The sequence below is a fragment of the Bos grunniens genome, chromosome 10 (genome assembly GCF_055505025.1).
Source record: "Bos grunniens cultivar Pamir isolate PY7600 chromosome 10, Bosgru_T2T1.0, whole genome shotgun sequence".
NCBI classification, from domain to species: Eukaryota; Metazoa; Chordata; class Mammalia; order Artiodactyla; family Bovidae; genus Bos; species Bos grunniens.
Genome location: NC_141174.1, coordinates 91,295,108 through 91,319,045, shown reverse-complemented (window position 1 = coordinate 91,319,045; position 23,938 = coordinate 91,295,108). Strand labels below are relative to the sequence as shown.

Genomic DNA, 23,938 nt, shown 5'->3' with positions numbered 1-23,938 from the left:
GGTGTGCTGTTAAGCCAGGCTTTCTAACTCTAAAATCCACTGTCTTTCTACATTGCATTCCCCTTCCTCCCCACAGCTGGTTACATCATATTTAGATTTTCTTTCTCTTTGCTTCTTTTTCCTCTTACTTTCTACATCTACTATATCCCATCCCACCTTTTTCTAAGCCATTTTATCAGTAGTCATGCTTTGAACTGGATATTATGTGTAATATAAAATGCAAACCATGTTCATTGGTGAAAAAGGCAAATCCCCACTCATGGAGAGAACTGGGAGAACACACATCAGAACAGGCACAGTCTGACAGCCCTCAGATAAGTCAGCTTGCTTCTTGCATTTAAAATAAAACTGAAATCTGTTTGGTCTTAACTGTGATATTTGGAAAGCGTCATGCTTCCTTCTATACCGAAAGATTTCTTAACTTTTTCAAAATGTAAATTCTTGAAAAGACCACCTGCCCCAAACTCAGATCTGAAACACCAATCCCTAATTTTATTTATAAATGTCAAGATTTCCCTATTTTTACTCACTTACTCAAAAAGCAGGATAAATATCCTAGCCTCTCTCTTACTTGGTAAAGTACAACATTTGGGACCTCGAGTTGGCTGTGCTAGAAATTAGAAAAGTCTTTGATGATGCACAGCTGTCTTCATTTCTTAATCACAGATGTCTAAAGCATTCCAGGAAGCTGACTAATGTACCTGGAGAAATGTACTATGTTTTCTCATCCTTTCCCCCAAAATTGTCAGATCAAGAAGGGATGAGTATCCCCTTTGCTTTACAACTAGGAACATACGATGATCTTGAGTAAGACAAGTCCTTCCATTTTCCACCGCCATTTCCTTCCTGTTCTCATATACACTTGTCTCAAACGTGTGGGCAGTACTCAGTGATCTTAGCGCTTTCCCCTTTATCTCAGTCTCCTCAGGACAAGATCCCAGTGTGGCAAAACTTAACATCGACAGCTGCTATTCGTGCCAAAAGAAAACAGAGCGCTGTTTACACTGTAGCCTTCTGTCCACCAAGCGGCATCGCACTGCAGTAGGCACCCAGGAGACCTCATCACCCAAGACTGTCCCAGGCCAAAGTCAAGGCTCCGAGCTGAGCAGGTAAGAACCAAAATTTCTGAAGGTCTTTGGTGAAAGGTTTCCAGCTTTGTGACTCAGAGTTGTCTTCCCCCAAAAGAATTCTATTATCCCGCCAATACCAATTCTTCTTTCCTGCTCTCTTGTGGAAAGCAGGTGATTACTAACCACCTCAATCCACCCACGAGTGAATTGAAACCCGAAGTTCATATGCAATTAAGACTTGTGTTCTTTGGGACAGAAGTATCAACAAAGATGTAGTTGGCTTTCCATGTGAGAGAAATACATACCTAACAGCTCTACTTGGAAGGCTGATGCATTTACTACACATAAATTATACCTCAATTAAAAAAAAAAAAACTCTACGAACAGACTCAACCCCTCGGGGAAACTGCTCCTACTAGACTAACAGCTCTCACAGGGTTTCTATACCTCCATATCCTGCCCCCCACTTTTTTTTCCAAAAAGCAGCAAAAAAAAAAATGAGTATCTTCCCCTTTAACTATAATTATTTTTCTCAGTGTATGTCTTCCATCCAATTATGTGGAGCATCACTGGACTTCCCAGGTGAGCAAAAGAGAAAATTTTAAAGCAACTTACAGAGCTGAAGGGATGAGCTAACTGTAGCCCTGAGAAGTTGAGCTCTCTGAGGTCACACACATACCATGGCCTAGGAGCAGGCACCTACCCTCCTTGAGCACAGGCTGGGAAAACCACAAATGACCTCAATGCATCATGGAAAAGAATGAGCATTTTATTTTATTTTTATTTTATTTATTTTTTTAATGTTTATTTTTAATATAAATTTATTTATTTTAATTGGAGGCTAATTACTTTACAATATTGTATTGGTTTTGTCATACATGTAGCTCAGTCCCAGCAGAGAACTATGTTCAACCACCCCAAAATTCTTCCCAATAAAATACTCACCTCAAAGAATAAATAACATTAAACCAAGAGTTAATAAACATTCAAGCAACTTGAGATTTTATTTTGAAAATAGCTATTTTGACATAATATCCAGTTTCTCGTGTATCAGAATAAATTCTTTACAACATTGATCATCATCACTTCTGGGTACTTGTACATAATCTCTGAGTAAAATATATTCACACTAGGCAAGGCTAGAATATTGAAACTATGACAAATAATGCTTAAGTTTGTTAATAACAAAACTATAGTAGTTGTACACTAGAACAGATGTTTCAAATGTTTACCATTCAAAGATAAGCTTGGTAGAACAAAACCAATATAAGTATACATAAATTTCTTGTCTTCTTTACCATCAGTCTTTAAGAAAGCTGAAGTTACATTACAAACACTTCAAATTTCCACTTCAGAGTGAGCAGAAAAATGAGAAGACATTATTTCCTATTTTACAAAATAAAACACCAAGTTAGAAGAAGAATAAAGCTCATCTTTATGCAATTAACATAAAAGCTTGAGTACACCGATCCTTCTCCAAGAAATAGAGACGCCAGCCCTACAACACAGGCAGCCAACAGGCCAAAGAATGGATGGCCAGCACACAGCCTTCTCCACTCTGCATGACTTGCTCAGAACTGATGCAAACTCTGGCAAATCATTTTTTCTAGACTTCCAAGGATCTTGGTTATGTAAACTCAATGATTAAAAGGCATTTTTCTGAATTTGCATGAGGAAATCTAAAGAATCAAAGATCCAACTGCTTTGCACATGGATAGGTGTTCACCATTACACCACAACTCAAACGCAATGGCAGGCTTTCTATCAAATTCATATCCAAAGCACGGAGTTCCAAATATGCAACCATATACACTGCAGAAAACAAAGAGCCTCCTTACAATGAGTAGGCTGATTTTGTACTCTGAGATGAAATCAAACATATTTGGTCCTCTAAGAAGGTCTAGTGAGGCTTAAATGGGAGTGGGGGGGATATAGAAACTGCTCAGAATAAAAGCTGTAAACACTCATCCTAGAAAAAGCATACACAAACATGCAATCCTTGTCTAGACAATGTCTTCAGTAACAGAACTTGAAAATATTAAACTTTCTTTGCTTCTGTCACTGAAGCAAATGTAGACTTTCTACGACACTGTTGTGTATGCATATATATATATATATATGTATAAAATACCCAGCTCATATGTGACTTTAATGCTATAAATACTCATTGCCTTTTTGGTACTTTTAAAGCACAGCCAAAATCAGTTTGGAACTTTGTTCTGGATTCCCAAGTTGGTTCGCTCTGTCTTGTAGATGCCTAAGAAGTGGCTGGTTCTCTGAAACCGCCAGTTCACACCCCTGTGCAGCTGTTCCAGGCTAACTGGGATTCCAGGGAAAGTGACTGGACTGACCACAGGCCTCACAGGTGCCTAAACAGCAACCTATTGAAACCCAAAGCCACTTCCCAGTCAACTCTATGGTCCAAGGGAGTCCTAACCTGTCTCTTCCCGTTTTCCCACCACTCACTAGAGGGGCAGCCAACAGCTGGAAGCCTTTGCAATGAGTACCAACAAGCAGAAACACTCGCAGGGCAGCATTTCTCTAAGTGTATTTCTCAGAACACAAGTCCCACATGACACTTACGTTAAAAAAAATCCACATAAAAATAGGGAAATGGTGTGTCAAATACAGGTCCTCAATGGAGTTTGAAACCACCAATAGCATATTGAAGGTTCTGAGAAGCCTACAGCAACTTCACTTTGTCTAACCCAGAATTTCCCAAACCTATTTGGCCAAAGACCTCTCGATTCATACAATAACAATATATTCTGCCAAAATATATCTTGAACTGCTTCTCCAAAAAACTAAAATATAATTTTTAAAAAAAATCTTACAATATAATTTCAAATTAATAATGAGGGTATAAAACACTTATTTTCCTGCATTTTTTAAAGGAACTATTTTGTTTTGCTTTGAACAGTCTTTTATTATAACATTTCACTCTCTATTTATAAACATCCAACTCAAAGTAACCATTTCTTATATCACTGTTCAAGAATGTTAGTTCTCATCAGTAATCATTGGCCTCCTCATCAGGACAAAAAAATTTTGTATGCTTACTGACTCTGAGAATACCTCTCCACCTCAATCACAATAATTTTAAGTCTAGGGCAGATAATCTGGGCTTTAAACAAACATTATATCCCAACATGAGTTTTGGGATAAATAATTTTACAAATGCTTTAAAAAAAAAAAAGCAAATCACTCTATGTCTCTATGAAAATCAACATTTTGAAGATTTAATTATGCTTCAGTTAAACCTTTGAGACTAGGATTACTGACCTTTGGTTCACATAATAAATTTCTTAATAATCTAGTAATTTCTTAGGAAATATGAAAACACTGAAAAGTAAATGCAAATTACACAGAGCTGAACAAGAGAAAAGGCAAAAAATAATTCTAAGTGCCAACAACATATACAGAATACCATCATTACAACTCAAATATGCTATGTGGCTCTGCTCAGGATTTCAATTAGATAAGTAACTAAACCAAGACAAAGTCAATCACTACACCCCTGTAAGCCTAAAACAAAAAACACAGACACACACTACACTTTGTTCATCAAAGCATGGTCCTAGTGTTCTTAGCAAGAGAACACCTGCAAAATAAAGAAGGATTACCACATGGAGACACAGAGGAGCTTTTTTTCAAAATATTTTAAACCCAGGTAAACCCAGGTACCATAGGGAGAAAAGATATAATTATAAACATAAAGATCATAGAATTTTTTCTATCTTAGGAAAAGGGGTTCTTGGTTTTAGCTTGTTTTTTCTTTGCTGATAAGGCAAACCAAATCTTTAGATAATCATATGTTATAAAGTTGAGTTTGTTTTTGTCTTTAAACTTGGAATGAAATAAATTAATTTATAATATGCATTTATTCATCTGGAACTGAATACTATGTCTGAAGCATTAAATTGTAAATCAGTTTATCTAAAGATAAATTCACTCTATTGAATTTACTTTTAAAACCCTTTTATTCTGAAATAATTACAGACTCACAAAAAGAAGTTGCAAAAATAGTAGAGAGAGAGCCTATGTAACCATCCCTCAGCTTCTTGTATTCACATGTAAGCATTTGCATTTTGGTTTTAGAGGGATACAATTTTTTGCAGCTTATGAAAAAATAAACAGTTGATGAAAAAAATCTAATAACCTGGTAAATGACTATTCCTGGAAGAGGCTCTAAGAAAACATACTGTTGACTTCAAATGCCACTTTTATCATGAAACTACCTTTAAAAATTGGTTTTCTTAGATGCTATCACTGTTACCAATTTCTGCCTCTTTTGATGTCTAGTTTTTTCCATTTTTGTAGACTTACGAGAACTGTAACTTAGCTCTGATTGAAATAAGCTTTCCCATTCTTTTAAGTTAATGTATCTTGCCATATTAAATGAATAGAAATGACAAATGGAAATCAAAATTCTTTGGATTTAATGTAAACTCTCTAGCACTCAAAAAATAAACATATCTAGGTTGAAATTTGATTCCTTTGCCAGTGCCAAACTTTTAGGGGAAAAAATATTGTGTAGGAATGACTATCCTTAAAGGTCTTTTGCAGTTTCTTTGGTGTTAGGAGAATGGTCAGCCTTATGGACAACCGATGACAGTCTGTGGATGAAAGATCTTTATCTTACGGGAATTATCTGACCAATTTTCTCATTCTATACTGCCAAGAAACATAAACACCAACACAGTCCTTTTAATCATATTATCCTCTACCACAGTGTTTTAAGATTGTGGATCATTTATCTCAGCAAACTCAAACTTTATCCAAAGCATATTCTGACAGGTTGATCATAAGCTCTCTGTCGAGTCCTGAAAGTTGTTTCTTTCCAAGAGTTTCCTATATATGCAGCTGATGCCTGGAATGGTTTGTACTCAGTGATAACTTCCTAGCATCTCATTAGCTTTTACCAAAAAAGCAAAACTAAGTAACCCAGCATATAAATTTTCACTTATCTAACTCATACTTTGCCTCTTAGCAGATGGTCTGGAAGTATCATGGCCTATATGGCACTCAGCCAAAGGCTGTTCAAAGCAGGAATGACTGAAAGGAAATAAAATCATATTTACATTCATCTTTTCTACTAAAACAAAGGACAAAACTTGCTATTCCAGAATGATACCTTTTGATTCAACTTTCAACACATTAAACATTACAGTATGCTTATTAGCTGCATCTTTGTGTCATAAGAACACAATACCCACATTCTTTAAAAATGTAAACACATTTTTCTTACTCATGGACATTAGTCACTTTATTGACAGAAAACTTTACATAACCCCGTATTATTCTTTGATTTTGTCCATGGGGAAACTTGGGAGTTAAATTTACCATTCAATTTTAGAGTTAGTATAGTTAGGGTTGGGTTAGTATAGTTCTATCTCCTACAAATTTTTTATTTTTCCAAAACCCAATTTTAACTGTCCTATTTTACACATGTTTAACAATTGTAAGTCACTTCAAATGCTTTTTGAAAGCTTTAATAGAAATCATAATTGAAAATGACTAACCACTAACGCACAAACAGATGTCTGATTAGTGTGCTAACCACCCTTCTTCAGTATACATTAATCCCAGAGGATAATAAAGTCCTACAGTCATGATTTCCAACACAGAATATTCATACAGATTTCCGACTGCTGGAATCTAACAGAAGACTAACACAGAATAGCACACACACACACACACACCCTCTCTACAGATTTCCGACTGCTGGAATCTAACAGAAGACTAATAACATAAAACACGCTCACACCCCCACGCACCCCCCCACCCCCACTCCCACCCACCCACTCTCCCACCTGTTGCAGAAGTAATGTGAAACAGATGAGTGACTTTCTCTCAATGTATCCAGACAGACAACCAAGACCTTGAAGATTACCTTGTTTCTCATTAAAACTTTCAAGAAAAAATATTTATGATGACTTAAAGACTCCTATATAAATAGCTACCTAATACAGAACAAATTGAGAGGATGCAGGTCAAACACTGCTGAGCTCCACTCAGCTCAAATTAGACGAGTCTACTGACTCCAAAGCTGTTTTCCTAACATGGGGGTTTCAGCAGGATGAGATAAGATTTGCTGAGCACCATAGTAATCTTTTAAGACACTAATCAAAAACATGGTCCTATATTTAAAAAACCCCAGAAGTGGTTTTAAGACGGCAGAAGCACCTCAGCCACTAAAATAAGCAAGATTCTAAGTAAAATTACCCACACAGCAAATCTTTTAACAGTTCAGCAACCAATAAATGGAAAATGTTCCTTAAAATATGCTATTTCTGATTATTCCAAAGAATCCTTCAACTGTAGTTAAGCTCTATGGAAAATAATTAGTTGTCATAAAGCTTCTGACTATGTGGTATGTTTCTCAGGAAAGAACACTGGTCTGAGCCAAGCATGGTGAACTTGGATCAGATGCACAGTAGGTGCTTCCAGTTCTGGGGCGGCGGGCTCCTCCTGAGTAGTGTCTAACAACTGATCAAGTGTTGTAAGACTTTACAGCCTAACATAAAAGAGATGCTAACATTCAGCTCTCCTGAAATCAATCCAAGAAAGAGATGACTAGTGTTAAAGATGTACTACAAATACACAGGCCTAAAGCTTCAATTACTCTTGCCTGGAAAATCCCATGGACGGAGGAGCCTGGTGGGCTGCAAACCATGGGGTCGCTAAGAGCTGGACACGACTGAGCAACTTCACTTTCACTTTTCACTTTCATGCATTGGAGAAGGAAATGGCAACCCACTCCAGTGTTCTTGCCTGGAGAATCCCAGGGACGGGGGAGCCTGGTGGGCTGCCGTCTATGGGGCCACACAGAGTCGGACACGACTGATGCGACTTAGCAGCAGCAGCAGCGGCGGCAAAGCTTCAATAAATTAAAACAGCCCTTGCTAACCTATACTGAACACATCAGCAAATACTGTTATATTGAAGTGCATATAGTCAGACAAATATTATATGTTACCACCTTTAATATTTATATATATGGTACTAACTCCCCCAAAGGTTAGACTTGTGAGATTATTAAGAAACACATTCCTTGTTTTTTAACATTAAATACAGGTTTTCTATTAAAGAGAATATTAGAATAATATATTTTTCCTGGTGTCTAAAATAGGCATCAGATTTCTAAAGAGAAGAGAAAAGGCCTTAGGCAAAGAGCCACATATTAAATATTCAGACTGGTCTAAGGATACTAAATTAATAAATTAACTTGAATAAATTAAGTGTGCACATTCAGAACAGAAGTGGAGCTTTGGGCCAGCAACATGTGAACCAAAGGCAAAAATCTGCCAAGGTTAAGGCTGGTTTTTATATACAGTACAATGTATTTTCTCTCCCCCCCGCCAAGTTCATTTAGCATTCACGCTGCTGTTATTTAAAGTGCATTGCCAAGCTAAAACAGAAGCTTCCTAACGAAAAAAAATTGCTGTCATAGAAAGTTTCTTTTGTTTTAGAGTCTTCCTTCTACCTATTTTTAGCATTTTCTTTTTGCCCTTCACACACTTAGTGTAAGAGATTGCTGCAACAATTACATGACTCTGGACACAAAGCATGATGACTGTCAGGGTGATAGCCGGTGTAAGGAATTACTTTCTTCTTCTGCTGGAGTCAATTTAAGTGTTGGCAGTTTCCGAGGAGGAAGCTGAGGGCTTTGGCGAAGATTGTCATCCATCTGTGGAAAGTACAAAAGGTACATCTGACTAATAGCTGTGGTACCACGAATACGGACTGTGGCGTCCCCACCCAAACTATAGCCTAGACAAGTACAGAACCTTATGTTTCTAGCTCTGCTAGAGAAATCTCTTCTTGCAAATAATCTCCAAAGAATTCTAAACACCATACCTAAATACTGCCTGACTTAGTACATGTACGGGGCTTCCCTTGTGGCTCAGCTGGTAAATAATCCGCCTGCAATGTGGGAGACCTGGGTTCGATCCCTGGGTTGGGAAGATCCCTGGAGCAGGGAAAGGCTACCCACTTCAGTATTCTGGCCTGGAGAATTCCATGGACTGTATAGTCCATGGGGTTGCAAAGAGTCAGACACGACTGAGCGACTTTCACTTTCACTTAGTGTATGTATAAAAGCGGTATGGCTCATCCTGGATGGCTTCACAAAATTACAGTAATGTCACAAAATGAACCGTCTGAATTCAACCACAGTACAACTTGGTTTAAGAAACCTTCTCATACTAAGCGTAAAAGCAACATTTCTGTTAGACTACTTTCCACAGGTTACAAAGTATGTTCTCATTTGAGCTTCCCAAGACAATTATAAAGAAAAAAAGACCATCATTCTCTATTTTACAGATTAGCAAAAGGAAGCTCAGAAAGGTTATCAGATTTGCATTAGCAAAGCTAGCATTAGCGCTGAAATGTGAACCCTGGTCTTATACTAATACTATTGTTCTTCCAACTATGCCTCAATGTCTCAATAAAAATGACCTGTACTCCACTCAAAAAGATCACCTCTTTTAGGCTCTGAGTATTTAGACCAAGGAAGGCTAGGAAAAGAGACAGAAGGATAAATACTTTAGACCTCATCCAGAGGCACTGCAAACAATGGATCAGTTCTAAGTCTGCTCTAGAGAAACAAAGTAACGTGGAGCACATTTAGAAAATGTCCAAGAGTTTCAGGAGTACATTAGCATCCCTGAAAACATCAGAAGAGGGGTTATTTAGATCTGAGTCAGACCCTAGAAAGCTACCTTTAACCAGGGTACCCCAAAACCAGAGTGCAAGGTCCTGGTGTTAAGCTACTTCATAAAAGTCTTGAAAGCAGCTGCCATCGATGACCCAAAACCAACAGAATACAGCGTCTTATCACCTAGCTGGTAGACAGGTTTTTTTCAGAGTTTTAACATGTGTAGCGCAAAACTCTCTCCTTTCAAGATGTTTTTATAAAGCACAGAGGAAATGTTTCAACAGAGGTACACGGGGTTTATAATCAAAGGAAAAGAATAGAAGACTAACTCAGTTTTCCAATGGACAAGAGTATTCCCAGTGAACTATTTGAATCAGTTGTGTTGTCTTTTTTTCCTTGCAAGAACTAAGTTCCTCAAACATAACTTTTTTCTTTTTTTTTTAAGCTCTAGATTTTCTGACTAAATGGTGAACAGTGGTAGTCAAGAGAATTTGTTGTTCTATTGTCTTGTAGCGAACAGTGATCCATACTGAAGAGCAGATGGGAAGTGGGGTGGGGAGAGGTGCTGGCACAGGGCTAGGAGACTCTCATATAGTGATGATGCCACAGTGAACTTTACAGAAGTGGTGGCAGGGCCTCTTGGTTTCACCTTCTGCACATGTAGGTCTGAAATGAATTTGCCACAGATGGAAATGAAAACTACACTGGATAGTCTTCATCCAGCAGAAAAGTATCTACAACAGTCTGAATAATTTTTCCATTATCCACACTTAACTCTTGGTGTATTTCCTCTCATGAGATTTACTGCATTGGGCTAAGAATTAAGACAAACTTGGCTTTCATTCAGCTTACCCAAACTTTAACAAGAGGTACATAGGTAAGAAGTTAAGTGTTAGTCGCTCAGTTGTGTCTGATTCTTTGCAACCCTGTGGACTATAGCCCATCAGGCTCCTCTGTTCATGGGATTCTCCAGGCAAGAATCCTGGAGTGGGTAGCCACTGTCTTCTCCAGGGGATCATGAAGTGAAGTGAAAGGTGCTCAGTCGTGTCCGACTCTTTGTGACCCCATGGACTACACAGTCCATGGAATTCTCCAGGCCAGAATACTGGAGTGGGTAGCCTTTCCCTTCTCCAGGGGATCTTCCCAACAAAGGTCTCCCACACTGCAGGCGGATTCTTTACCAGCTGAGCCACAAGGAAAACCCAAGAATATACCATAAAAAGAAATAAAATGGTCATTCCAGAGAGTGGCAGTTGTAAAACTGGCTATTACCACCAGTAGTAATGGATACATAATTTCATTCACGAGTTACAGAGCTGACTACACAGCCCATGCTGGAATCCAATTACTAGGGTTCAGATTCTCTCTCTACTTCTTGCCAGCTGAATGACCTCAGGCAGATGATGTTATAAGCTACTTGAAGCTTCAGTTATCTCATCTGTAAAACGGGGATAACAGAGTACCTGCACACACAGGGTTTCTGTGAGAGTAAATGAGATAACTCATATACAGCTCATATGATACAGTGCCTGTTACTCAATCCCCCAAACCTCTAGCCAGTGTTATTAGGCCATAATGACCCCTTAGTTTGTGAAAGAATGAAGCATTATCCATTTGTATAAGAAAAAAGCAAGTTTATCAAACACTTGAGGAAAAAACTGTATAACTCTCTTTTTTCCACCTAGAATCACCCTTGAAATTTCCATTGTTGGTTCCCTCCCCTGCCCAATTCCTCAATATTTCTCTCAACAAATGCATAGTCCCTAAGTGGCAAATATCCACGCTAGCCAAAAACTGTAAGCAACATTTAGAACAGAGGATAGGAAGGAGAAAAAAATAAAAACACATGTGAAAGAAAGAAAAAGACACCATAGTGCTATTAGTAAGAAAGAATAAGCACAGGAGCTTACAATCAAGAACACAACCCTGAGAGACGGAAAGGAGCAGACAAGCAAGCAAGAAGTATTTTTCTGTTTCTTTCTCTCTCCCCCTCTTTTTTTTTTTTTTTTTAAAGCCAAAGTCTCCTAACTTGAAAAGTACTGCTAATTGTGTGGTAAAAGTAAACCCAATGCTATTATCAGATCTTTCCCCCAATCAGTCCATTACTGGCTTCAAAACACTGTATTTTGTACTGCTTTAGTAAATGCATATTTAAACAACTTTCTGAAAAAAATAAACTTAAAAAAATAAAGAAAAGGGTAAAGGTAATGCATAACCCAAGTTACAATATTAACTGCAGAAAGGAAAAGGCTGAACTAGTACAAAATAACGACTGAAGTAAACTTGACCTTTTCAATCAAGTTGGATTCCTTATTTACAAGTTGTGTCAGTTTCTGTAGATTTGCATCTACCGTTTCTTGTCCAGCAGGAGAGATGCCTAAGAAGCCAGGACAGAAATCAGAAAGAGGAAATTTTGAAAGCCTTACAAGCTGTTTAGATTCAAAGAATATTAAGTCTATCCACCCCCTAAGTGCTCCATCCCCCACCCACCTCCCCAAAAAGGCAAAGTGAAAAACCATTCTCGGTTCAAAGGCAAACTTAAGACATACAGTAATACTCCAAAACCAAACCCTAAGCCAAAGGGCTAAATGTGTCCTTAAGGAGACCCAGTTAGCCAAGTGTTAGGCAGACAGCCAGGTCTTTAATAAGAGCACAGCAGTCCTCATTGCCTTCTCAAATTTGACTTGTACCTTTTCCCCACCCATTTCAAATAGGCCTTTAGTTACAACTACTGCATTTGAAGAGCTTTCTAAGGGCCAAACAAGTATCCACGCCTCCAAAGCACTCGAACGGACTTTAAAAAAATACAGTTTTCTGGGATCTATTCCAGGAGTGGATTCTATTCTAATTCAGTGAATCTGGTACAGGATTTAAGATTTTGTATTTGTTCTGTGGTCAGGTTTGCTAACCACTGCTCCCAAGTAACAAGGTTGAAAATTACTCAGTTTCATGACTTCCAAACTCCTAACCTCTCCCTTGTTACATACAAGTGTATTATACACAAAACACATAACGCACTATATAAAAAAGTAAACTGTTCCTAAGCCAATGGTCCTCATGACTTGTTTCTTAAAAGGACAATTTCTGCCAACTCTGCCCACACAAACGTAGTGTCCCGATCACTTAAGCACAGGGCCCCACGCTCCCGAAGAAGCAGCACCTAAGTGCCCGGTGCCCTCTATTTACTATACCTCCAGTCTGCTGCAATCAGTTTGCAAGTAGTGGAATCATGGGAATGTACCTCACCAAAATCAATCTGCTGCTCATTTCTGTTCACGCAGGAAAATGTCAGAAGCAACATTTAAAGTAATTGCCCATTTGCATTAGGATAAAGGCTGTCTTTCAATAGGGACATAATAAATACCTGTGGTTAACTTTTAGAAGAAAATGACCCACTTCAAAGGGGCAATATTTAAAGAACAAGAAGCGAGAACTGTATAAAATCCAGAAGAACAGACAAAAGGCAAATAAATATTTCTCTATTGAAAGAACTAACACATGGGGGGAAGAAAAGTTGGAAAAAATGCCACTTTTTGAAGTTTTATAAACCAGGATTTTGGAGAAGGAAATGGCAACCCACTCCAGTGTTCTTGCCTGGAGAATCCCAGGGACGGAGGAGCCTGGTGGGCTGCCATCTATGGGGTCGCAGAGTCGGACACGACTGAAGCACCTTAGCAGCAGCAGCAGCAAACCAAGGTTTAAAGACAATATACACACGTTTTAAATAAGTAATGGATTTGGTGTATATCTCCTTAGGAGAATATGCAAATATTCTATACAAACAAAGATTAGCTGAAGAAGAACCAACTTACCTCCAAGACTAACCCTAAAATAACTGTTTAGGATATCATCACAAAAGCGACACAGGTTGGAGAGCTGCTTCAAATGTTCTTGTAACTGAACTTTAGGAAAACGTACTTTATAAAGAGGTGCGAGAAAACCAAACACATAGGCATCCAAAGTGGAAGGCCTGAAAATAAATTAAGGATTTTTAAAAAGCACATAAGAAAATATTAATCTGGGATTATGCTAAAAACTTTTTCTCAAATACATTTATCAATTCTGCAGTATACAATATAGTCTTTTAAAAGGTTTATTACCCATTTGGGCTTATAAAAATGAAACAACTAGGGTTTTACTCATTAGCAGTTTTTTAAAATACTCTTATCCATTTTATTTAGAAGAAAATTTAAGTTGTAAATTAAAAGATTTACTCACAGGCATCATATAGAGACTACAGACTGGGTGGAAACAGTCTTAAAAGTTTCAAAGTCACATATGCAACATATGAAGTCAATGTTAGATTACCCCAACAGAAAGTTTCCCATAGTAAAAAAATCCACCAAGTATTTTTTTAAGTGGCAAACTCATTGGGGATGGGGTAAAAGGACCTGGCAAGGGAACTTGCTTTAAGTTACTGCTCAATGGATATATGCGAACAAAACATTAAAATGGTTTTATAAGGGAATGTACTCACATATCTCCAAAGAAAAACTGAGATGTTCCCAATCTGTTTGACAGAAGATTTAGGCACTCCTTCGCATCTCTGTATATCTAATAAGGATGAAATTACATCTCAAAAGTAGGAAAGATGCTCAAGAACTCCTTTTCAGGCTGGCATCGATAAGTATTGGGCAGGCCAAAAAGTTTGCTCGGGTTTTTTTGTACCATCTTATCATACAGAAAAACCTGAACGAATTTTTTGACCAACCCAATAGTTTCATCTCTGTTCTCTCTTGTCCCTCCTCCAGAGAGCCCTTGCTCTGAAGGTAATTCCAACCATACCTGAGCTTCTACTTCTCGAAGGTGGTAGAAGGGAGGCTCTCCCCTGGTTAGGAGAATCCTATTCAGTGCTCCTTTAGACATTCTTCCAGGCAGGATCAAACTCAAGGGAAAAGGCATTCGTGAAGCAAACCATGGCTTTGTCACAGTAAAGTAATTATCACTCTCAACCCAGAATGTGTGAAGCTGCAAAAGGAGAGGGAAAAACACTACAAGGATATTCTTTTATTAAAAGAAGATCATTCAGTAGATGTAAAACTTTTTCATAAATATCTCTGAGTGAAATTAACTTCATACCCATTTTCCAGCTAGGATGATTCAAGGATAAATCAAGGTTTTTAAACATGTGAGTTTTGTTTTGCTCTATCCCAAGCATACAGAATAAGGCCTGGAACATACCAGGTACTTAATGAATATTTTCTGAATGAATTACAGTTGGCCCAAATCTATACATGGAGCAACAAACTCTGTCTTTCACAGAGAATTTTTATTTCCAAAATGACACTGTCTTTCACTTTGTTGGTTCCTATACTAGTTGCATGTCTAACAGAATCAACCCAGTTTCACAGTTACGTGAAACAATCGAAAATAATACATAAATGAAATTTCCTCTCTTACGCCTCTTCCGTTATTTTGTTTCTAAGCAGACTAAGTACATTCTCAGTAAGTCACTAAAATACTATAATATTCACCAATGCTCACCACTGCAGGAAGAAGCTTCTCTTCAAGGAGAGCAATGTAAGCTAGCGTATCTGCCCCTTGTTTTGCTGAAAGTTCATAATCAGCATTGTATTTCTGTTAAAAAATATAAAACCCAAAACCTCATAAGTCAAGAACATCCCAAAACAGTGAAACTAAATAAACTAGGACTCCTATTCTTCTTCAAAAATGGCAAACATATTAAAAGGGAAAAGAGAAATACAAATTCAGTAACAAATGCTACTTAATGCAAATAAAGTTCTGAGCACAGTGTCATGTACACAGTAAGGTCCATAAATGTTATATTTAATTTTTATTTTTAACTATTATGTCAATGATTTTTGATGACCTTAGTTTAGTGCATGGCATGTAGTACAAACTTAATATAAGCTATTATTATTTTTGTTAATTTATAACAAGGAAAAGTTCTAATTAGCTGTGTTCCCCATGAAAAGAGAAAACTTTCCCATTTAGAAAAGTTCTAAATTTTGTTGACATAGGACTTCCTTAACTATTGGCAAAACTGATGATAACTTTCATGTTTATATAAATTGCTACATGTTTAAACATTTTAGATACATAAACCTTGGCATGTTCAGATATTTTGGATACATTATTTCATGAAACATTTAACTGCAACTATTAGTATTAGTATCAGATCAGTTCAGTTCAGTCACAGTTTTAAGTAATTTTAAAAAATAGTTGCTAGTTGATAGGAACTCAGACCTCATACCAAGAACAAAATGTGTAGCAGTTATGGAACTAAATTTACAATCATATCAATAAGTGTAATAGTGAAGATCGCTAAATTGAATCTACTTATACCTAAACTTCAATAAAAGCCAAGCAAAGTGCATGATCATATAAGTTGACTGTAACTCACTATATGGCTTTTGAATCACAGTACAACTCAATTTAGAGCAGTGACTCTCAGATTTATGTTTGTTTTTTTTTTTTTTTTTTATCAAATCTTATGTATCTCCAAGGTGGTTAGGTGTAAAGAATCTGCCTGCAATGCAGGAGACCCGGGGTTCAATCCTTGGGCAGGGAAGATCCTCTGGACGAGCGAATGGCAACCCACTCTGATATTCTTGCCTGGAGAATCCCCATGGACAGAGGAACCTGGTGGGCTACAGTCCATGGGGTCACAAAGAGTCGGACTCAACTGAAGCATTGCATGTATCTCCAAAAAGGAATTCTAAACAAATATTTTTAATGTTTTTCTTTTTTTAAAGTAACATGCAGGGATGGAGAATCTACTTATTCAAAAAGGACCACCCACCTGTTTTCTTAAAAAGTTTAGTATTTTTGCTGGCTGAGAAATAGTACTGTCTTCAGTTGTCAAAACTGGTACATCTCCTATAATCAAAAAACATTTAAACACAATAAGGCATTTTGATATCCTTTGAAGAGATCCCAGTACCCTTAAAACTACACCAATCACATTTGGAGGAGGAAAAAATGAGTAAGATATTTTAGGTTTTTGCAGTGTTACACACACACACACACACACACACACACACACAGTTTTGGAGAGCATTTCATTTCTCATAATTTCCACTTATTTGGCTTGTCCTTTGAAGTATTACTCAGAATGATCAAAACATAAGCAACATACAATCAAGGTCATGGTGAGAATTAAAACCCCAAGGTACTCCATGGCTACATGCCTTCTAGCTTTAAATGAGAGGGGGGATGGGGCAGAAAGGGGGCAGAAAGGAGCGTTTAAAAGTTTACAGTGTACCTCTTGAACCTCTCCAGTTGTTATCTATGACATTGACTTTCAGGGGTGCACCAGAAAATTTGGCGTAAGCCTGAAAGAGAGTTTGCAATAAAACATTTTAGACTGAGTACTAAAGGAAATCTGCAGAGCAGCTTGACTTCAAATCTGGGTGCCCCGAAAGGTAGACACATCAGACTCCGGGGCCGCATCCCTCCCCAGACTTCTAGCCGCTGTTGCGCACGGCAGCTGCCAGGGCTTTGGGGGTTTATTTCACCCCCACCCCAACATTCAGGGGATACAGAGCAGGGAGCGCGCGCCCCCTGCTTTGGGCTTTCCATCGCCCAGACAGCTTTGCATGATTGAAAACACTCGGAGACAAGCGGTGAAGCCATGACTTCCCCGCCGTGGCTTCGGCGGGGACACAGGCTAGGCTGTAACTTCTCGGACGCGAGGGAGCCCAGATTGCTGCTGCAAGCAGCGTCCGGGCCTGCCCGGGCCGGTGCGCCGCGCGGGAACCACCTTTAGCCGCCGGGACCCGGCCAGCCAGCCTCGCGCCTCTGGCCCCGCCCCTTCTTGCCCGCGTACGCGCCAGCGAGACGGCCTCACCATCACCACCAGGGAGTCGCTGTGCACCGACGGAAGCCCCCAGCCGCCTCCCCAGCAACTGAGTTCCAAGGGGGCCGCCATCTTGCCGGGGCCGACCTTTGTTATCCCGGAAGTGCTTTTGCCACCTACTTTCCGGCAGGTGGAATCACGGGGGCGGGGCGAGGAGAGAAGAGATCTCTGGGGACCGGGAGAGATGCGAGAAGGACCCCTGGAGGGATTAATCGCATGCTTAGAATCGGCTTGGCCTAGGGGTTGAGAGTCCTGGGCAGTAAGTCAGATAGCCTGCTAGTAGTAAGTCCCCAGATACTTATTGCATGCCTAATGTGTCCCATGGAGAAGGAACTGGCAACCCACTCCAGTATTCTTGCCTGGAGAATCCCAGGGACGGGGGAGCCTGGCAGGCTATACAGTCCATGGGGTTCGGACACGACTTAGCGACTAAAGCAAGCAATGTGTCCCAAGCCCTTTGACCATTACTACCCTGGGCCTAAACTAACCCATTTGTAGAACTAGGCATAGTAGTTTAGTCACAAGATTGTTCTGTTTAAAACTATGACATGGGGGTAAAGAACTTGACATACATCGTAGGCACTCTGATTGTTTGACCCCTTTCCCTCATATATTTGGCTTCTGCTTCTTGCCATTCTCAATCTCAGTTAGTCACCTGCATGTTTACTTGTTACACTTTTTCTAAAAGTAGCAAGTTTCCTGGAGTTTGTCAAGTTTCCTGGAGTTTGAAGAATTCTGCCCTTCTTCAGTCTGGAATATCTTTCTTTCTTCCCTGGCTCTGCTCCCTCAAAGATGAGCTTAACTGTCATCTCCCTGGTACAGTTTTCCGAAATCAGGAACTTCTGGATCCCTGCAGCCTCTTGTACATACTTGAATTGTAGCTTCTACCTGATAAAAACTTTTTGCCTTTCAGTGTACTGAAAGTTCTTGGAAGACAGAATTGGGCTGGCTTCCTAGATGTGAGACCTCAGCAATTACAGAGACCTGTGCTTAGAAAGCTCACACTTGCCTTAATGTTCCGGTGTTATTGTTTTGAAATTCTTAATAATTTTTGAACAGAGGGTCCTGAGTTTTTTATTTCAATTGGGCCCTGCAACATGTCATCAGTCGTGTCTGTGGGCCTTGTGGGCATGAACTACATGTTTCTTAAACATCAAACTGACAATTTCTTAGAAAAACTGAGGAAAAAAAAGGAAAGATGGACCCTGGAAATGTCTTGATCATAACATGCTCTCTGGGTCTTGAAATTAGGACTTGGGTACCAGGTGTCTTTCTAGAAGGCACAGTAGACTTTCTGGGATATTCTCTCAGGCATTCCTCTGAGCTCTTTCCTTTTCCATGCCCCTGAGATGATTGGGTCCCTTTAAACAACTGAAAACTCAAAAGAAATCTCTGCAAATTTTCATAAAGTTACAACTCAACAAGTAATTGCTAAACAGTCCCTTACTGTTTACACAGCCATCTAAATTACAGTATCAATCTGCTAGAGTCCTTTTTCATGTTTCAAAAGCAAGAGTTTGAAACTTCGAAGAAATGGGTAGAGAAGTTATGTCAAAGGTGAGATTCCATTAACAATACTTAAAATTGGAAAATGTGTAACATAAATATCATTAAAATTACATGTCAAAATATTTATTGAGCAGCTGCTATCTCCAAAACACTGTAAAATTCTGGGATGATACAGAGATAAATAAGTTATTAATTCTATTCTCAGGAGTTTATAGTCTACCAAGGAGACAAAGAATTAGGTGTAACAAATCAGTTTATCAAGAGAAAAGTTGGAGATTAAAATACTATGGAAGCAGAGAGCAGAAATGATACATCCTCTGCGGAATCAGTAGAAACTGTCTGTGTAGTCTTCCGTATAAAGAAGGTAATTCAACTTTCAGATTCAAGTAATTGGACTCCCTGTTTAGAGGATTAAAATCCAAAGCCATAAATCTCAGAGTCCAGATACGACAATTAGGCATTTTAAATAATCGTACACAGAGAATGTATGTTGCTTGAGTCTTGTTTATAGAAGGGAGGGGGGTTAAAGTGGATGTACATTCTTTGTGGACACACAATTATTATTAATTCCTCAGCTCAGCCTTCTCCCTTATTGCTACTGTTACAAAGGACAGTTTCATTTGCATTAAAGGGAAATTGAATCTCTTAGCATTGCGTTGAGACAGAGAATGGCATGCTATTGCTTTTGATGAGAGAATCTTTACACACAGGTTTATTTGTATCTATTTAATAGCAGTTTTTTTTTGCTGCAGTTCCTCTGGAGAGTCTATATTTGCTAGATTGAATTTTAGAACCCTAGCACAGTTGATTGCACAACCAGGCTGAAGTATTGTTCCAGAGAACCACACAGAAAGCCGAAACCTTCAGGAATTATGCGTGGTATGGGTAGTTGGCCCCTGTGCATTTTTATGGCTGCTAAAGAATATTGTTCAAAGTTTGTCAAAATCATAATTTCAGATTCCTACCAGGAAACATAATATCTGCAAAACATTTATGTATGTGTGGGATGACCTGAATTACAACTTTATAATGAGTATTCCAGACAATGTTTTCCCTGAAAAAGAAATCTTATTTTTCATAAGATAGACATTAAAAATAGTTTCATCTAGTGATGGTCATCTGGACTCCAGGGACTTGATCTTGGCTTCCATTCCTATCCCTCATGTGTTCCTTAACTTAGGAGCCATGTTACAGATTCTGTTAGGATCCTTTGTCTGGGTTGTTAAGAATCTGTGAAATGGTGCTGTTAGCAAAGATGACAGTAACAAGTGATCATGCATTATGAACTAGAAATCCTTGAATGTTGCTTTTAACTCTAAACTTCTATAAGTCACATCCATGTTCAGATATGGAATTCTTGGGGAGGAAAATAACGAATACTGAATGGAGATCAGCAGAACCGGTTTCCTGACTTTGTTTCTAAATAGCCCTATGACCTTGAGCCAATTATTTTACCTTTATTCCTTGACTCACTCACTTATAAAGGAAGTAGTTCTGAGATACTATCATTTTGTGTCTGATAAGCATTTAATAGTAGTTGACATTCGTGGAACAATTTCTGCACGCCAGAAATTGTTTTAAATATCCAACATAGCACATTTGACCTTCATAATGACTCCATGAGGTAAGTACTATAATGTTCCCCTATTTTCAGGGAGGGAAATTAAGGGCCAAAGTTGTTAATTAACCTTCCCAAGGTCACCTAGCCAACAGGTGATAGAGACAGGATTTGAGCCCAGGCATTCTAGGCTCATACTCTTAAACACTATGTCATTCTGCCTGTAGCCTTCATCTTTTAAAAAAATTTTTATTGAAATATAGTTGATTTATAATGTTGTATTAGTTTCAGGTAGTACAGCAAAGTGATTCAGATGTATGTGTGTGTGAGAGAGTGTACAACAACAAAATATATATATTTATTCTCTTTTAACTTTCTCTTTTATTGTAAGGTATTAAGAATAGTTCTCTGTGCTATACAGTAGGTCCTTGTTGGTTATCTGTTTTACGTATAGTAGTGTGTGTATTTGGAGAAGGCAATGGCACCCCACTCCAGTACTCTTGCCTGGAAAATCCCATGGACGGAGGAGCCTGGTAGGCTGCAGTCCATAGGGTCGCTAAGAGTCAGACACGACTGAGCAACTTCACTTTCACTTTTCACTTTCATGCATTGGAGAAGGAAATGGCCACCCACTCCAGTGTTCTTGCCTAGAGAATCCCAGGGACGGGGGAGCCAAGTGGGCTGCCGTCTATGGGGTCGCACAGAGTTGGACACGACTGAAGTGACTTAGCAGCAGCAGCAGCAGCAGCAGCAGTGTGTGTATTTTAATCTCAAACTCCTAATTTATTCCTTGCTCCCTTTCTCTTTCAGTAACCATAATTTTGTTTTCTATTTCTGTTTTGTAAAGAAGTTCATTTGTATCATTTTTTTTACATTCTACATATAAGCAGTATCACATGACATTTGTCTTTCTCTGTCTGGCTTACTTCACTTAGTATGATCATCTCGAGGTCCATCCATGTTGCTGCAGATGGCATTGTTTCACTCTTTTTTAGGACTAATATTCCATTGAGTGTATATATAAAACAGATCTTTATCCATTCAGCTGTTGATGGACACTTAGCTTGTTTCCATATCTTGGCTATTGTAAATAAGTGCTGCTGTGAACATTGATGTGCGTGCGTCTTTTTGAATTATGTTTTTCTCCAGATATATGCCCAGGAGTGGGATAACAGAATCATGTGGTAACTCTGTTTTTAGTTCTTTTAAGGAGGGTTCCTTTTTCTCCATACCCTCTCCAGCATTTATTATTTGTAAACTTTTTTTTTTTTTTTTACTGTGTTGGGTCTTAGTTGCACAGAATCTCCATTGCATCACGCAGGATCTTTTCATATGGCACATGGACTCTAGTTATGGTTCGAGGGCCCAGTAGCTGTGGTGCTTGGACGTTAGCTGCTCTGCAGCATGTGGAATTTTAGTTCCCTAACCAGGGATTGAACTCACGTCCCCTGTGTTGCAAAGTGGATGCTTAACCACTGGACCACCAGGAAAGCCCCTATTTTTAAACTCTTTGATGGACATTCTACCTGTAACCTTCTAAGTAGTCCTATAAAAATCCTAGTTTCACTCAGAGTAGAATTATCAGTGCCGTGAAATCACTATCAATACTTATTAGTATTTGTTTAGAATTAAACTATTAAACAAGTTCGTGAAGCAACTTCTATATGCCCAGTACCCTGCTGGGCAGGAAGAAAATAGAAACTTGTATTTGTGCTTTCAAAGGGATAGTTGACAAAATAAGGTCTACATATTTGAGGTAACTAGAGATGGTTAGGAGATACCATTTTGTGTAGCAGTCCACAATTTTGTCTAAAGTCTAATGTGGCTTTGGAGAAAGTCTATAATGTACTGCTGTGTTTGGCAAAGGCCTGAGAGAAGAAGTGGCCTTGGGTGACCTTGGATGACCTTGAAGGATGAGTACGCTGGGTTTAAATTGGCACAGAGGACAACACTACATATGGGCTATGCTGCATGAATCAAGGCTTGGAGAAGGGAATGACAATGGCAAAGCATCTAAGACAATTAATGGATATGGGATTTGATAATAAGCTAGAGACTGATCAGGAAGAGTGTTTATTAACTTGAGAACCAGAATTAGTGATATTGGAAGGTATGGGAATATGTAGTTGAGGAAGTGAAAAAGAAGATTAAGTCTTAATACAATATTAATGGATTCACATAGTCATGGATGAGAGGTGGAATTCTATTGTTTTATGAACATGATAGGAGGAAAGGTTTTATGAACTAATACATTGTATTATATAAATTTAAATGGTGTGAAAAAATAAAGGCAGGAAATGCAGGATATTATCAGACAAGAGTCACATTGCATCCTTGCACTGAGCATTTCTCATTGAATAGGCTGTTATAAATCAAATTGAATGATTACTAAAGAAAATGGTATTAGGAATAGAGGCAGGTACAATATCACAAGGAATATATCAGATAAAGTATATAGAAAATATCTGAATGTACAAGATATGACCAGATAAAGGAAGGAAAGGAATAGGACAGGAGCAGAAGACTCAAGGTATAGTTCTTGTAGGAGATGACAGGGTGAGTCTACATACAGATGAAGACAAAATTGGCTGCTGCTGAGCAAAAATCTGAAGATGACAGAAAGAAGATGAATGGGGTCCTAGGAATTACTGTAAGTGTTGAGAAGCAGAGATCAGGAGCTTGAGCAGTGGAGCTAGCACTGAAAATGAAGAGACATGCTTTCTTTCTGACACCAGAGGAAGTTTCAAGGAGAGCAGGAGGTGCTGAGTTAGCTCAAATCAATTACCTTCCAATTTCCCTGTTACATTAGAAAACAAGTCAAAAGAGCATGATGGAAAGAGATTGGGGCTCTAAAGAGAGAGAGAAAGCAATTTAGAGGATATACCAGGGAGTTAGCAAAAGGTGAATAGAAGCATTGCTGACGGTGGCAAAGGTCAAATTTAAATTAGCATAAAGGAGACAAATCAAGTGAAAGCCGCGGGCAGGCTAATAATTAGATGCCCTTTCAAAGAGATATTCTTTAAATATTTATTCAACATTTTATAGAAATGAAGTTAGCTGGAGAATGTTACAGGATCAATTTACATTTTAAACAATTCTATTTGTTAGAAATCCTACGTGGAGACCTGGGTTTTAGTACCTTTTAAAGCTTGGTCTTGAGGATAATAGAAAAAGGAAGGGATGCTAGGAATTCCCCTTGGAATTGAAAGAAAATGGAATCTAAACCTACAGGAGTGGGGCTCAGCCATTCTGCTGCTGCTGCTGCTAAGTCACTGTAGTTTTGTCCGACTCTGTGCGACCCCATAGACAGCAGCCCACCAGGC

General features: G+C 38.6%; 1 protein-coding gene and 1 long non-coding RNA gene across 5 annotated transcripts in view; one reads left to right on the top strand and one right to left on the bottom strand.

Annotated features, from left to right (window-relative positions):
• Positions 1-4,271, top strand: part of LOC147365374 (uncharacterized) — a 123,929-nt gene extending 119,658 nt beyond the window's left edge. Inside the window, exon 4 of the long non-coding RNA XR_015135486.1 lies at positions 920-4,271. This is a non-coding gene — a long non-coding RNA (uncharacterized LOC147365374). The remainder of the gene's footprint in view (positions 1-919) is intronic.
• MTX3 (metaxin 3) lies at positions 2,046-17,672 on the bottom strand. Of its 4 annotated transcripts, XM_086323094.1 has the most exons (9): positions 17,540-17,671; positions 16,955-17,024; positions 16,493-16,569; positions 15,214-15,306; positions 14,515-14,697; positions 14,207-14,283; positions 13,542-13,699; positions 12,018-12,106; positions 2,046-8,760 (listed from the first exon to the last, which is right to left on the bottom strand). In XM_086323094.1, the coding sequence occupies exons 1-9, from the start codon at positions 17,618-17,620 to the stop codon at positions 8,650-8,652; spliced, it is 939 nt and encodes a 312-aa protein (XP_086179220.1). In that variant the 5' UTR covers positions 17,621-17,671; the 3' UTR covers positions 2,046-8,649. The 4 variants fall into 4 exon arrangements, with proteins under 4 accessions (XP_086179220.1, XP_086179221.1, XP_086179222.1 ...); XM_086323095.1 differs by lacking the exon at positions 15,214-15,306 and having other exon boundaries at positions 17,540-17,672; XM_086323096.1 differs by lacking the exon at positions 12,018-12,106.
• Between the last annotated feature and the right edge of the window lie 6,266 nt (positions 17,673-23,938).

What these genes read in the sequence shown, in the direction of transcription:
- MTX3 (XM_086323094.1), bottom strand. Translation starts at nt 17,620, where the DNA reads ATGGCGGCCCCCTTGGAACTCAGTTGCTGGGGAGGCGGCTGGGGGCTT. An exon ending in AGAAGCTTCTTCCTGCAGTG is followed by an intron (nt 14,698 to 15,213) that starts GTGAGCATTGGT and finishes CTCCTTTTGCAG; the next exon opens with CTTCACACATTCTGGGTTGA. An exon ending in TTTTAGGGTTAGTCTTGGAG is followed by an intron (nt 12,107 to 13,541) that starts GTAAGTTGGTTC and finishes CTGGCTTCTTAG; the next exon opens with GCATCTCTCCTGCTGGACAA.